Source organism: Populus alba, chromosome 14 (genome assembly GCF_005239225.2).
Source record: "Populus alba chromosome 14, ASM523922v2, whole genome shotgun sequence".
Taxonomy (NCBI): domain Eukaryota; kingdom Viridiplantae; phylum Streptophyta; class Magnoliopsida; order Malpighiales; family Salicaceae; genus Populus; species Populus alba.
This window is the reverse complement of record NC_133297.1, coordinates 16,522,649-16,538,703: the sequence shown is the minus strand read 5'-3', so window position 1 is coordinate 16,538,703 and position 16,055 is coordinate 16,522,649. Positions and strand designations below refer to the sequence as shown.

The 16,055-nt window shown below is 33.3% G+C and overlaps 2 protein-coding genes across 2 annotated transcripts; one reads left to right on the top strand and one right to left on the bottom strand.

The window, feature by feature from the left end:
• Positions 1–6,827: 6,827 nt before the first annotated feature.
• LOC118054146 (cytochrome P450 724B1) lies at positions 6,828–9,963 on the top strand. The gene is made up of 9 exons (XM_035065646.2): positions 6,828–7,370; positions 7,458–7,782; positions 7,866–8,018; positions 8,222–8,461; positions 8,549–8,635; positions 8,794–8,872; positions 9,010–9,116; positions 9,293–9,414; positions 9,496–9,963. The coding sequence occupies exons 1-9, from the start codon at positions 7,159–7,161 to the stop codon at positions 9,587–9,589; spliced, it is 1,419 nt and encodes a 472-aa protein (XP_034921537.1). The 5' UTR covers positions 6,828–7,158; the 3' UTR covers positions 9,590–9,963.
• A 63-nt stretch (positions 9,964–10,026) lies between these two features.
• LOC118054062 (subtilisin-like protease SBT5.3) lies at positions 10,027–15,496 on the bottom strand. The gene is made up of 11 exons (XM_035065536.2): positions 15,339–15,496; positions 15,069–15,178; positions 14,882–14,979; positions 14,629–14,793; positions 13,327–13,435; positions 12,071–12,605; positions 11,866–11,963; positions 11,469–11,714; positions 11,169–11,283; positions 10,880–11,093; positions 10,027–10,752 (listed from the first exon to the last, which is right to left on the bottom strand). The coding sequence occupies exons 1-11, from the start codon at positions 15,420–15,422 to the stop codon at positions 10,217–10,219; spliced, it is 2,310 nt and encodes a 769-aa protein (XP_034921427.1). The 5' UTR covers positions 15,423–15,496; the 3' UTR covers positions 10,027–10,216.
• Between the last annotated feature and the right edge of the window lie 559 nt (positions 15,497–16,055).

Genomic DNA, 16,055 nt, shown 5'->3' with positions numbered 1-16,055 from the left:
ACAGAGAAAAAACAAGTGTGGAAGTCGCCAAACACTTATTGATAGCAATACTCTTCCTTTAAAACACAACCTTCATCACTTTATTAATTCTTTCATTAAAAGAAAAAAATAGAGAGAAGGCTTTGGAGTTATTGTAAAGAAAAAGAGACTAAAATATGGCTTAAAAGAAAGAAAAGAAATAAAAGAGAGAGAGGCCTTGAAAAAGAAGTATAGTTAGAGAGGGATTAAAAAGAGAATGAAAGTTGAATGAGAGAGTAGATGGGAAAATGAGAAATGACAATCCTAATTTTTAGCCTCTAAGGTTAATGATTTAGTTTCGGGTCGGGTTCGGGTATGGTTTTTAGTTGGACATGGCAATATCCATACCCTATCCAAACCCGAACAAACAAAAAAATTCCTATAATTTGGTTCGGGTCGGTATCAAATAGGTATGAGTAAAATTTTCATCCCTACCTATGACATTTGATGGAAAAAAAATCAAGGAATAAACAATCAATAAAAAGAAATCTCATATGATTAATAAAAACACTAAGAAACACAAAAATAGAGCCATCAACACCGACATGGACTAAAGCCAAAAGCTATTAATGTCATGCCAATGAAAATAAAAGCAATAAAAATCAGTGGCAATGGGAGATTGTGAAAAACAAAAATAATATAACAAACAAAGCAAAGAAAATCTGAAAACCTCGTAGAACAAATTTTTTCAAGCTATAAAAAAAACTGAGAAGCCTGTTTAAACCCATGTCAACTATGAGGACCTAAGCATGAAAACAACCTACATGTTGAAAAACAAAAAAAACAAATAGAGAAAGAACAAAGCTAAAAGCAAGAAAAAAAAAAAGAACAAAAAAATAGGGAAAACAACAACTAGGCTAATAATGGATGAAAAGTTAAAATTAAATAGCATGACAATAATGAAAGCTCAAAACAAAAAGGAAATGTAAAAACAAATTGCAGGAAAGAAAAACAATAATGAACTTATGAAGCCATAACAAAAAAAAATACACTATTAAATTATCCCCCCTGTAAAAGTGATTTGAAAGGATGAAAGAAACAAAAGGCAAGAAATATTAAATAAAAAACCAATATAAAATGACATTTAAAGTATAAACAAAGGAAAATAAAACCCAACAAAAATAGTACAAGGAAATATGCTTATATGATTCAATTTTAGTGGGAAAAAAACATAAGTAAAACAGATTAAAAGAAACCAAAATAGAACATTCAGTAAAAAGAAAAGAAAAGGGTGATTTCCCAAGAAAAACAACAAGTATTCTAATACTAAGAAGAGACCCATAATTATACAAGTGAGTTGTGCATTTAATAAACATTAATGTCATTATCTAAATCATATGAAGAAGCAGCTCTTAATATAGAGCCACTTAAAAGAGAAGCTGAACCAAACCTAAGAAGAAACTCTTTAAAAAATGCAGCAACCACCTAAAATTAGAGCAAAAAAATAATGGAAGCTTAACAACAAAAGCCTAGTCAAAGAGGGACGATTCCCAAAGCCACCCAAGGCTTGCAAAAAAAGAAGAACAAAGATTTATGCCAACAAAAAAAAAACAAATAAGGCACTGTTCTAATCAACAACGATTACTTTTTACATCTACAATGTTTATACCATAACTTTTAGTTTTTGTTGTTGTTGTAATAATGATACAAGAGAATAGGTTTATCTCAATAGGTTTGCTAAAATACTAAGTAATAAATTAACATATCAATTGCTACTCTACATGAACTATCAATATGATAAGTCATTAAAATAGTCTATTAATTGTAAACCCCGACAAAAAAAAAAGAAGGACTGAAGGTAGTAAGGTCTCAATGAGTAATGAAATCTTAGGGTTTAAAAGAAATGAATAAATAATAGAAACAATAATTAATTTGATGTGAAATGAAGAGGATTAAAAAAGGTCTTTAAAGTATAGAAAAATGAAATTTAAAACTAGAGGGGGAAGGAAAAGAAAGTGAAGAGAAATTTGATTTTCATTTGCATTTTGATCTTGATTTCATCTTGTTAAGAGGTAAGAAATCATAAACTAAGATTGATTTAAGTTTCTTTTGAGTTTTGGATAATGCTATGTTGAATTTTAAATTATAAAAAATTAGGTTGATGAATTAGATTGTTTAAATTGGTAATGTTGTTATGGAAATATGTTAGTAGGCAAGATTAAAGATTGGGTCAAGTGACATTATTGTAAAATTTAAAGAAAAAATTATTCCCTCCTTATATACCATGTTTTGTCTAGAGAGAGAAAATAAGAGGGTTGGATTTTACTTGATTTCTTAGTTAATTTGCATTAATTACATGATTAATTAGACTAATTAGGATGGAAAATGAATGAGCCATATGATAATAGTGAAAAATTTAAAGAAAAAAAATGTATGTCTCCTTTAAAGGTGGATTTTGACCAACACTAAAGTAGAGAGAGATTGAATTTTTTGGTTACAATTAAAATGAAATTTATGCTTAATTGTGTCATATAATGAAACTAATGAATGGGTACTATGGAATTGAAGAAAAATTCTAAAGAAAATTAAAGTATCCTTTGTTTATGAAGTTAAATTAAACTAGTGATGGGAGAATTAAATTTGCTAGTTCAAACTTGTATATAATTTTTGTTTAGTAGGGTTATATAACATGTTTAATGATTTGAAAAGAAGTTAATTCATTGAAAACATGAAGGAGGACTCGTGTTCTTCTTAGGGTGGAATTCAACCTAAACTATCGAGTGAGGATGAGTTTGGTTGACTTAGTCTTTATGGTAATTAGATTGGTTTATGTTAGGTGAGATGCAAAATTATTCGAGTGATAGGAATTGAAAGAAAATTTGGATTGAGAATTTGTGACCCTTTTAATAGTGATTTCAACCATATAAGAGAGTAAATGGTTTTAAATGGCTTAATTTAAATTGATGAAAAATCATGTTTGATTATGTATATGAAGTGTTTTTAAGATTGTGTATGAGAAAGTTGCATGAAATTTTAAAAGTGAGCCATGGATTGTTACATTCAGGTTTCAATCATATTTGGAAAATGGGCTTTGTGTAAATTGTTGTTTCGAAAATTATTGTTAAAACCCAATTTCGAATATGATCAAATAACTCCAAGTTGAAGAAAACAAAAAGAAAATACCATGGAATGTAAATGTTGATTTTTGACTGAGAATTCTTATTAAAATAAAAATGGGTAGTTATAAGTCATTGTATTGAATGAGATTGAGCTGAATATAAATGTTAAATGGTGATTTAAATATTTGGTTAAATGGGCCAAGGAATTATAGGATATGGGTAATTTTAGTAATGAAAAGTAGCTATAAATTTAATATATCTTGATGGATTGATGTGAATATGAGTAAATGGAAACTATAATGAAGTTCTCGGTTTAATTTGATATGAAATTATTGTTTAAAACTTCTTAGGTATATGAGAGGTTGTAGAGTCTGGTTAGCAGCAAGAAATTTCATACAAGTTCATCCACTAGGTAAATGTCTTGCACCTGTATCTATTAAAAGTGTTTCTTAAGTTTCAATAACTATAATTTCTTGAAATGTGTTATGCATCTATTTCAATTGCAATATGTGCCATGAAAGAAAAAAGACAAGGATGAAACTAGTTATCCGATAATAGAGCTAGAGCTTGATAATAGGATATGTTATGAAACTAGTTATTCGGTAATAGGCTAGTGGCATCAATTTGTTTGTTGACTGAAATATGTAATTTGATTTAAATGGACTTGTATGGAGTTAGTATTGCCTATATGACCGATTTGTCGGGTTGTCAATAAAATGTTTGGTGAAACATAATTGTTAAATAAAAGTGATGAATTGTGTTTATGTTATTAAGTGCCAAATTAATAGGAATTTTATGATTGAGTTCATGATATAGATTGTTGAATTGATAATTGCCTAACCTTTATGAATCATGGAGATGAAGATTGTATCACCAGTGGAGGATGCATGGAAGGGTAAATAATCTAGTAAATTCAAATAGTGATAAGGAAGATGATCTTTGTGATGAGGATGATGATGTTATAATATAAAGGATGACTTGGAGATAAAAATGGATTAATTGTATCGTTGTTTTTGGAAGTCAAGTAAATATAAAGTAATGTTGTATTGTATGGATTTTTGTATAGAAAACTTTGTGATTATTGTGATAATATAATAAAGTGAAAAAAAATATTGATTTAAATAACTTATGTGATATAAATTGTGATGTTTTTGGGACAACCTTGTTTGGTTCCTAGGAGAGAATTGTTATAAGAATAAATGACAAAAAGAACAAATGGACAAAGATCACTTACAACAAAAGTAATGGTTTTTTAAAATTGCTAAAACATATGGAATGATGTATTTGATAATGTGTTACTAGGATATAAGTGACACAATTTAGAATAGTTCTTAGTATGTATGTATGAAATTATAAAATATATATCTAATAACATGTTTGTAATATGATATAAATTGACTTGAAATCAATGTGATATGAAAATAATTTATGGTTGTTTTAGTGGCAGAATGATATTCCATTAGGGATGCTGACCATGTGTTGGAACATGATTGCCAATTACGTTGTTCATAAAAAAAAAAAAAAGAATGAGAAAAATTATGGCTAAAAGCATAAAGTAATGTGAGGAGAATCTACTAGAAGCATGATTATACAATGGAAAAGAAATGTAATAATATTCCAATTGTATGATGTAATGGATCACTAAGTTGAAAGGTAAGGTAAATTTTGAATATGTTTTTACTCAGTGGGGTGCGAATATGTTAACAATGGTTTAATGTTGCTGATATAATATGAAAAGATAAAATTGGTGATAATACAACTAAAATCTACCATTATAAGCAAGTCAGTTGCTAAATGATCAATGGTACGAAGAACAAGAATTTTAATGATATTTCTTGTTATATAGATAATGTTTCCTATTAAGACATGGGTAGAAAAAATTGTTTATTGGATGACATGATAATTATATAAATATATATCTATATAAATCTAGCGTGAAGGGTTCAAATAATGAATTGGATGTAAATAATAAAATTGAGAATGATTAAGTTGATGAGTGTTGACACATTTATAATTTTAGAGTGAAGGGTTCAAATAATGAATTGGATGTAAATAGTGAAATTGAGAATAATTAAGTTGACGAGTGTTATATATATATATATTAATAAAAAAGATGATCCATAAACTTAAGTTTTTGAATATCAAATTATAATTGATTTTGAATATTATATATTGATTCCTTATGAAACGGAAAGGAAATTAAAGTTTATTGTGAACACTATGCTTGCAGGTTTTTTGATTCCATATATGTTAGCTTAACAAAGGAAGATCAAGTGTAAGAAATAAACCGTAATAATCTTTTATTTTATATAAAACAAAATACCCTGATTTACTTGAGTTTAAAGCTCAAAAAAGTTATTTTACGTGTAGAAATTCTAGGGTGTTACATTAACAATAAAGTTACTATATTTTGCAGGGTCATTTTTTAAAATAATAGGGCAAGACAAAATACTTGGAAACTTGTACAAGTGAAAAAAAGCTTTGGAAAAAAAATGCAACTAAAATGGTTACGCTATTGAAAACAACACAACCCAGTAATGATAAAATTAATGATGTATCAAATAAATATAAACCTCAATCTCATCCTTAATTGTCCTAAACAAAACTATTTTTTCACAAGTTAATGATGTACTAGATAAAAAAATATATATGTTTTTTATTTTTAAAATCTCTGTAATGATGAAAAATAGAATTTCATTAAATCTTATTCATAAAATTGGAATAGAATTTCTTAATAGGTTTGTCATAGTTAATTTAAATTTCAATTGAATTTCTTAACTTAGTATGTTAATTATTAATAATTATGAATGAATTTTTTAGGAATAAAATGACTTTAATAAATCAGTTGTTTAGAAAGTATCTTTATTTGAAAAGAAGCAGAGATGAGATTTGGGTTCATATTTACTTAACAGAGTTTAATAGAGATAGAATTAAAAATAAATAGATAAATATTAAGACACCGCTTGGCATTGCGTTCCAAACGGTATTTTGCCTAAATTTAAATTTTTGTTTTTTGCTAAAATTGAGTTTGGTTTGTACGTTTTGGATCGTTTTGATGTGCTGATGTCAAAAATGATTTTTAAAAAATGAAAAAACATCATTGGCATGTATTTCGGCACGAAAAATTATTTGAAAAACAACCGCTACCACACTGCCAAACACGCTCTAATAGCACACACATATATGTATATATAAGTTTTTTCTCTTAAAAAAAGGAGAGTGTAATTGATAAAATAAGAGAGTAATTCTTTTTATTTCGTTTTGAACAAAGACATTTTTTAATTCTTAAAATTTTCTGATGAAAAAATTAACTCTTGACCGTAAAGAGAAAACAGTTTTTCAAAGTACAAAGTGTAAAAATGATGAAAACGACATGGTTGTTAATTTTTAAAATATTTTTTATTTAAGAATATATTAAAATAATATTTTATATTTTTTAAAAATTATTTTTAATATTAATATATCAAAATTATATGAAAATATAAAAAAATATTAAATTAAAATAAAAAAATAAAAACATTTTAATTTTTTTAAAATATTTTTAAAACATATTTTAAAACACAAAAATAAACATAATATTAAAATTCTAAATTTATATTATAATACGTGTAGAAAATCCGCTTGCTATTTACCAGGCTAAGACCCTGGGGAAAAGTAGCAATATTATGCGTAGCGTACACCTGGGCAATCTACCTTCTGCGCTCCTAGTACTAGCAGCAGAGGTCTAGGTCCTGAGTCCTGAGTCCTGAGTAGCTCGGTGGATTGCATTTCCTATGACCTCCACCACTCCGATAAAAGCAAAATTTACCAACTGTAATAAAACGTAGCTTTCTTCAAAACATGGAGGTCTGTTCATGAAGGGCACATGAATTACAAGCTGAAATTATTGCTTCTGTTCTGCTTGTTAAAATAGGCATTAAAGGGTCTCTTTCACTTTCACACCCTCCCTCCCTCTCCACTTTCTATATATAGACTTCTAAACCGAAGTCCATTTTTGTATAAAAAAACACTCTTGGGTTCTATTTTACCTCATTTCAGAGTTTGGAAAGAAACATATCAGGATACACAAACTCCTTTTTCCATGGCTGGAGAGCTCTGGGTTGGTGTTTTGGTTGGTATAACTGGTGGTCTGTTGGGTCTAATAATGAATCATTTTCTGCCCGTGTTCTTGAAGCTTGGTCATAATGTCCCAAAGGGCTCTTTTGGGTGGCCTCTACTTGGTGAAACCCTCGGTTTCTTGAAACCTCACCCTTCGAACACCCTCGGTACGTTTCTTCGAGATCACTGTTCCAGGTAAGAGAAATTCTTCATTTTATTGTTGTTGGTTCCGCCATGAGAGTTTTTGCCAGTTTAGGGTGAAATGCTATGGGATATTTTCAGGTACGGGAACGTGTTCAGGTCCCATTTATTTCTCTCTCCAACGGTGGTGTCCTGTGACCAGGAGCTGAACTATTTCATTCTTCAAAACGAAGGCAAGTTATTCCAGTGCAGCTATCCTAAGCCTATTCACGGAATTCTTGGCAATGTCTCCATGCTGGTGGCTGTTGGTGATACTCACAAGAGACTCAGAAATGTGGCTATCTCTCTAGTTAGCATTACTAAATCAAAGCCAGAGTTCTTGAATGACATAGAAAGAACTGCCATTCAAGTATTGAGCTCCTGGAAAGATAAACAACAGGTCGTGTTCTGTGAAGAGGCTAGAAAGGTACGTATTCCTTTAATTGCTCCTACTTTTTGGCTATCTTCTTCTTCCTTTTCCCCTTTCCTGATATACTTTTTATTTCACAGTTCTCATTCAATGTAATAGTAAAGCAAGTGCTCGGTTTAACATCAGAGGAGCCGGAGACTAGAGAAATTCTTGAAGATTTTCTTACTTTTATGAGAGGACTAGTATCTATCCCTCTGTATATTCCCGGTACTCCATATGCTAGAGCTGTTCAGGTACTCAGATATCCAGACGACTGTTCTCTATTTGGCTCTTTACTATATATGTTCAAAAGAAGGTTTAGCTAGAGCTCCCTGGACATCTATACCTTTGTTTACTTCAAAACAGAAGTGTGCAGTTTCAATAATTATGTGGTTCCTTTTTCTCTTGTTTCAAAAAGAAGGCATGTGATCAACTTTTTGTTGACCCCTCTTTACAGGCTAGAAGCAGGATATCTTCTAGAGTTAAAGCAATTATAGAGGAAAGAAGATCAAGAAATAGTAGGAGTGTGAGGAATGATTTTCTTGAAATACTTCTAAGTGTTGATACCTTATCTGAAGATGAAAAAGTGAGCTTTGTGTTGGATTCTCTTTTGGGTGGGTACGAAACTACCTCGCTCTTAATGGCCATGGTGGTGCATCTTCTAGGCCAGTCACCCACTGCATTAGAGCAGTTAAAGGTAACCTTTTCCACACATGCACCTTGCCTTTTGACAATATGGTGGGTTTAACTGCTAAATACAAGTTTTTTGATCTTTGAACTGTAGCTAGAGCATGAGCAAATAAGAAGCCTGAAGGAGAAAGATGAGTGTTTGAATTGGGAAGATTATAAGACGATGGAATTCACTCAAAATGTATGATATCCTTTCTTTTGCTATTATTAGTAGTATAATTAACTTCCTCTCCTTCATTTCCTTTTAGTTTCAGCCATGCATGCCATAGTTGAAATGATGGTTCATAATTTGACAACCATTCTTCGATAATTATTTATTGTTTTTTTTTTTGGCTGTAGGTTATCAGTGAAGCACTGAGATATGGAAACATTGTGAAATTTGTACACCGAAAGGCTCTCAAAGACGTCAAGTTCAGAGGTGGTCCTTGAGACTGTTGTCTCAAACCAATAGATTACACTCTCGATATCTGATTTTGCCCTTAATCAAAATATGCATGCATGCACTCGCTTTATTAGTTAAAAGATTCATGGCTTCTCTTTTTTTGCCCCTTTCAGACTACCTCATTCCATCTGGGTGGAAGGTCCTACCTGTTTTTACAGCTGTGCATTTAGATTCGTCTGTCCATGCAAATGCTCTCCAGTTTCATCCTTGGAGATGGGAGGTAATTATTAATAATTTATAACACCAATCTCAAGGATCTTAATGTATAATAAGACTGTTCTCCAATGGGCCATAAATGGTTCAAGAGGAAAAAACAAATCATTTCGTGTACTTTTCTGGCTTTGAGTGGACCTACTAGTATAATTTCTTGAAGAGAAAAATCATTGGTCTCCTCAGACTCAAGATCAGACTAGCAAGAGGTTTACACCTTTTGGTGGAGGATCTAGATACTGTCCCGGATCTGAACTTGCCAAGATTGAGGTCGCCTTCTTCCTTCACCACCTTGTTCAGAACTTCAGGTGATGATAACATTCCAAGTGTCCTCGCTTTGGATTTATATTTCTTTAGACTAAATGCTGGATGATTCTCTTATTTTGCAGATGGACAGCCGAGGATGTTGACCAACCCATGGCATATCCATACGTTGAATTTGGAAAAGGGCTGTTGATAAATTTGGATCGTTGTTCTACCTGAGCCCAGCTCCTCTCCTGGCGTTTTGTTCAAGGTCGGGGGTGTGGCCCAGGAAAGAATCAAATCAACTCATCCTGCCTTTGTCTCACGTATTTATGCGGTCTCCTTCCCTCTTTTTTTAATGGAAGAAAGGTCCTCTACCTTGCTCGACTTATGAAGGCCTTTCCTTCCATCTTCCTAAATGTTCGAAGGATTGTAATTCTATCAACTCTTTCCTCAACCTCTAGTACAATCCGTCTTTTCGCTGCAGTTATATATTAATATTGTTTTGTTCGGCCTGCTTTGAACTCTATTAAACAATAGAAAATGCCAGTGTTTAGAGAAATTTAATAAATTTCAATTCCAATATATTTGCTTAACCACCAAACCAACCTCTTAAAATTGTGCTGCAAGAAACTGATAATGATACCGCATGTTTGTACAGTTGAAGGGATATAATAAGAGCAGGGTCAAAGCATCTTTCTATTCATCAATGGCTTCTTTCCTTCGATTAGTCTAATAGAAATAAACCCAACATTTTCTTTTAAGATAAACATTTGTTGAACGCGAGGCTATAAATATTGTAGCCATAGCCACCAAGTAGAAATTGGAACGGGCTTATTAACCTAGCTAGCTGAAGCAAGTTGGTCTCTAGAACCATTTTACCACTATAGGACTCCTCACATGATGCTTATTGTCAGACCATATCAGTTCTCCAAAGACGTAGTCCTTTGCTGCCTTGCCTTTGCCTTTCAAGGTAACAGTGAAGGCCTTCTCTTCACCAACCTTCTTGAACTCCAACTTCTTCGGCTCAACAGAAACAGAAACTCCAGTTGGTTTTCTGATTCGAAGCTTGTAAGTGCTTGGAGAACCAACGTTCTTAACTGTTCGTGACAATGTGATTGAGCCATTGAAATTGGGGACGGTGATAGAAGGGTAGTTGAAGTTTGCAAGACTAATGGGCTTGGAGGGACATTCATAAGGAGCATCCGAGAATGTTGAGATCTGTGTCTCGTTGTACCCCAAGGCACATAGAAAGTTGAGGTAATCATTAACTGTTAAGTCATATACCAGCCCTGGATCCATAGCTTTGTTTGGTCTTATGTGGCCTGCTCCATAACTGAATGGCGATGCCTCGGTGTGGTTTGCATTCAGAATCGTTTCCATCGTGTTATCTTGTGCCGTCGCTGTGGAGTTCAGGAAAAACAGAAGAGAGGGGAATCAGATAGCTGCAGTCAAGATCTAGGATGAATTTTCTTGATTTGAATGAATACGGAATGAACCAGAGTTCACTTAATTTGCAAATACTCTCACCAGTAGTCATAATTGCTGATTTAATCGATGCAGGACTCCAAGTAGGATGAAGAGTTTTAAGAAGGCCAACTATGCCTGAAACATGAGGGCATGACATTGAGGTGCCTGATATTGAATTAAACAGAACTCTTCGCGTGTCAAAGTCTTGATTTGTTGGTCCTTGTGCTTTTGTGAAGGCAGCTATTACACTCACTCCCGGTGCTGTGATATCAGGCTGAGTACAGAGAAACCGTTGCTGAATGTTCGATATAACATCTGAAGCAAGAAGATAGTACTGTTAGAGAAATACCTTAAGAATCTCCGGCGTGACGGTATTGGGTCCCTTCGAGGAAAAAGCAGCCACGACGGGGGCTGGCTTTGTGCCAATGCGTGTTACTGGATGAGTGATATAAGCAACGGGATACCTGTCAAAAATATGAACTTTGATCAGTTCGATGCATCAATTTCATTGCACACCAGCTAGGATGATGCCAATCTAGTTAAATCATGTACCTAAATACATCTTGGAAGAAGGCCAGCTAATATGAGAAACATGGTCTGATACCAGCATAAAAATGTGAAAATGACAGTAGTTATAAAGTTATCTTACTCTGTGGAATTAATATATTTGAAGATGGCAACACCGCTGGTGTAATTGATATGCGATACAGGAAGAACGTGAGGATCGGCAAGAATTTCATTCCCAGCATCCTTGTTATTGGCAAGAACCATCCCTACAGCACCAGCCAAAGCAGCTTGCTGACCCTTGTCAACTCTTGCATTTATCCCTCGAAGACAGACTAAGATCTTCCCCTTTGCTTTTTCGGGATCAAGTGATCCATCCTTGCACAGCAGACTGCATGGCACATACAAAAAAATAAAAAAATTAAATGTCTTAATTAGCAGATAATGTCAAGGATTTCCAGAGCAGAAAAACAATATTGAAGTACTAATCAGAGGGAATGCAGAATCAGAATGAACGGGGAGATAAATTCTTCAATCCCTACGCGTTTTCAACTGATGCATTAGTTGCTCTAGCATCTGCAGCACTCATAAGGGGAAAGAACTTATTCCTTGGTAAGGCTTTAGCTGATAAACTCTCCCCCTGTAAAATCATCAGGCATGTCTTTAAAAGGCTCATTTTGTTATCAAAATAATGTTTCTCTTAAGATTCAAGGAAGAAAAAGGGACGAGTAGGAAGGGGAAAGAAACCTTGATGCTTATTTTGTTTCCCAGGACAACATAACTAGGAAACTCTCTGTCCATGGTGCTGGCCCCGACTGTGATCTCCCATGGTGCAACATTGGAGACGGTACCATCTACAGGACCTGAATTTCCAGCAGAACAGATCACTACAATGCCATGCTTCACGGCATGGAAAGAGCCAATTGCAACACTATCATTGAAGAATGCGGTAGGATTTCCTCCTAGCGAAACAGACAATACATCGACACCATCACTGATAGCAGCGTCAAATGCTGCTAAGATATCTGCATCGAAGCATTCCTCCCCATCTACCGGGGGATAGCAGACCTTGTAAGCTGCCACCCGGGCCTTTGGTGACCCCCCTTTTGCAGTTCCGTTGCCCATGTAAAAAACACTCGCACCAGCTACAAAGCTACCTCCTGCTGTTGATAAGGTATGGGATCCATGGCCATCTTCATCTCGAGGCGTATCGAAGGAGGAGTTGAGATGACCAACAATCGAAGCATACCCTTTGTTGAAGTACCTGGCTCCTATAAGCTTCCTTCATATGCACACAAGATTTGCATAGATAATTAGTTAGCAAGCAAAGGAAAATGCCTGATCAGAATCTTACAACCAAAATATTTTGGAAACCTATACAAATCTATGAAGAGTGTAAACACAGTATGAAATCTTTCAAGGTGGCGTGGCAACCGCAGAAAGATCAATAAAAAAAAGTTGTATATGTATTTACATGGTATAAAAAAGCAATGGAACAAGGAAGACTAGATGATGTCAAGCACAGATCAGCGTATGTGTATTTACATGTATATGTATGTATGTATAGGGAAAAAGCAAATATTTCTGAAAGAAATGAGGACACAGCTAGCTAGCTTTACAAGAAAATTCCAAATCGATGGGTTTAATGGGATACCAGCAATCCCCAGTCCCCACCATAATGAGGAAGGAATATTTTGACTTTTCGAAATCAATGGCAGCACACAGCATGTATAGATCCCACAAAGTCCATCAGCTTTTTTTGAATATCCCACCACTTCTCTGACTGTGATGGGTCGTTTCTGGACATTGTAGCTTTTTCCCAAGAGTTTACCCAGAACTCCTTTTTCATAAATGCACTCCCATGGCGGCCGAAAGCATAGTAAGATCACTAATGGCAGAAAAATTATGACACTGAACGCATCGCGACTCAGCCACCATAGCAGGATTTTGATTGCATCATCGTAGAAACAGTAAAAATAAAATAAAAAATTAACAAAGCAGACCTGTTGCAGTGGAAGCCAGGATCATGGCCATTTTGACATGTTCCATTCCACTTTGATGGAATCGGTCCCAACCCTTCATCGCTAAAGCTTTCAGACTCGGGCCACACTCCTAGCACATTCCATTTGTTAAGCAAATTAAAAGCTAATTAATTGCAGCTCAACTACATTATTCCTTCTCTCTCTTCCAAGAAAATGAAGCTTCATTTTGGATCATAATAATAATTATTATTCTATTAATAATTATGTATCTATCATTTTGTTTTCATGGTATTCATGTTAGTATAACTAGTTAGGGGGAAAAAAAATGGGGAAAAAGTTTTTGGATCTCTCTGGCACGCTTATCCAGACTTGGGGCTAAATAATAATTATGAGGATTTAGCGATGCCATATAGTTTAATATTGCAAATCTAGAGACCCTCAATCTAATCAGTTTTTTTTTTTTTTTTAATTTTTTTTTATCATTAATTTTCTTCTTGGTCATATCTGGAGGTCGGCTAGTCAACAAAAACACCTTTGAAAGATTTAGAAACCGAACGTGATTGGTGGAGTCTTTGAGCGCTATCTTTTAAACTTTTTTAAGGTATGGTTATTTTTTAAAATAATTTTTATATAAAAAATATATTAAAATAATATTTTTTAATTATTTTTTATATCAATACATAAAAAATAATTTAAAAATATAAAAAAATATTAATTTAAATTAAAAAAAATTAAATCTTTTTAAAAATGCTTTTAAAAAACAAAAAAAACATCGTAATTTTTAAAAAATATAACAATATTTATGTTTTGAAGAATTTTTTATTTAAAAATATATTAAAATAATATATTTTTTAAAAAAAATTATTTTTAACATTAACACTTTAAAATAATATAAAAAATAAAAAAATTATTATAAAATAAATTATATTTTAAAAAAACACAATTTCAATCCCATTCCAAACAATACTTTGATCATGTTACAATGATAGACATGAGAGTGATTTTCCACATTCCAAATGCAATCTCTAAGCCAACGACGCACGTCCAAATTCAAATAGGAAAATTCAAATGAAGACATAATAGTTACTTCTAGAGTAGAAGAAAAGGACACTTAGCGTTATCACCTGAAAGCTTCCAACTCCATTGAAAAAAGAAAATATTACTTAGTTTTCATTGCAATAAAAATGTCATTATTTTTATTTAGTATAAGATTTGGTAGACTACCTCAGCTCGCATTTCTATCCTCTCTCTCTCCCTCTCTAAAAATCTCGGGAAGGATAAAAAAAAAAAAAAAAAAAAAAAACCTTAGAAAAAATGAGTTACCAGTGTCCAAGTTTCCAATAATTGTATCTTCACCAAATCTTGCCTTCTTCCAGATCGAGCTAGAAGGAACGACTCCATCTTTCTCGAGTCCCAGAAAGCTCCATGAATGAGTCGTGTGTTGTTTTCTTCCCTGGTTCAAGAACACCGACACTACTCTTGGATGCTCTGCGTTGGATAAGGAAGAAAGCTCAAAAATCACAAACGAAACAAAACAGAGGGAAAAAACAGAGCAGCAGGAGCAGTGGTTTCTCACTAGCTATCTCAGCTGCTACTTCATCTTCTAAAGTGGCAGCGAATCCATTGATGTGCCTCGTGTACGAGTAAAAGATAGCATCTTCAGCGAATTCACGGCTGTTCCATGAAAAATCAGAAACAAAATTAGATATCTTGCTCTGGATAAACAGTCATTTCTTCTGTAGCTATGCTTGAACATCCATTACCTTCCCAAGAAGGATCCAAGGAATTCATAATGAGAATCCTTCGCTAGATTTGCATCGAGAGACGAGGGTTTAGGGCCATGAGAATGGCCTCCAAAGTACACCACATATGGCTACAGCACCATTATATACACAGAAAACGAAGGTTAAATATGTTGAAAAATCAAGCTGCCACCATTACAACAACAACCAAAAACAAAAAGAGGGAAAAGAAAGAGATAGTGGGTGTGTTTTTTAATGTATAGTTGATTTATACAGAGATTGAATGCTCACCTTTATGGAGGCAAAGGTGGGTCTCTGCAGCAGAGTCAGAAAAAGAAATGGTAAGAGGCAAAGCGTAGGGCTTGGAAGTCTCATTGCTTTCTGCCTCTTTTAGCAACTAATAGCAATGGCAACCTACTCGCTCTGCTATTCCCCTGTTTCTGAAGAGGCCTTCCCATTTATAGAAAATAAAAAATAAAAAAATCATTGAATAAGCAGTAAAGTGTATCTTTTTCAAATATTGTTTCCACGTGGATTGACATGAGACAGCTTAATGGTTTTTGTTATTTTATATAAAAAAATAAAGATATATTTTATATTTAATATATATACAACCCAATACTTATTTTCTCATATTAAAATAAAAGAATGTACAATTTTATAGCAGTATTGTACACTCGGTTAATACAAGAAAGGAGGACTCAAAGAAAGACAAGGGAGAATGGGGAATCTAAAAAGCGTTGACCTTTTTGAAAGGATAACATAATTGGCCAATCATGACCTGGGTCCATTTAATGCCCGGTGGGGATGCTACAAATAGATTAGATATTTTCTGCCATTTGCTGTCCACACACATAAATTTTTTTATGGAATTCATAAAAAAAAATTATGAGATATTCTTATTTTTCGTTTAGATCAATTAATAACTATTCTCTTTTGAAGCTGTGAACTTCGAATGGGTCGGGCTTTGTGTGGCTATACTTGGGTTTATAAACTAGCTGTATTTAA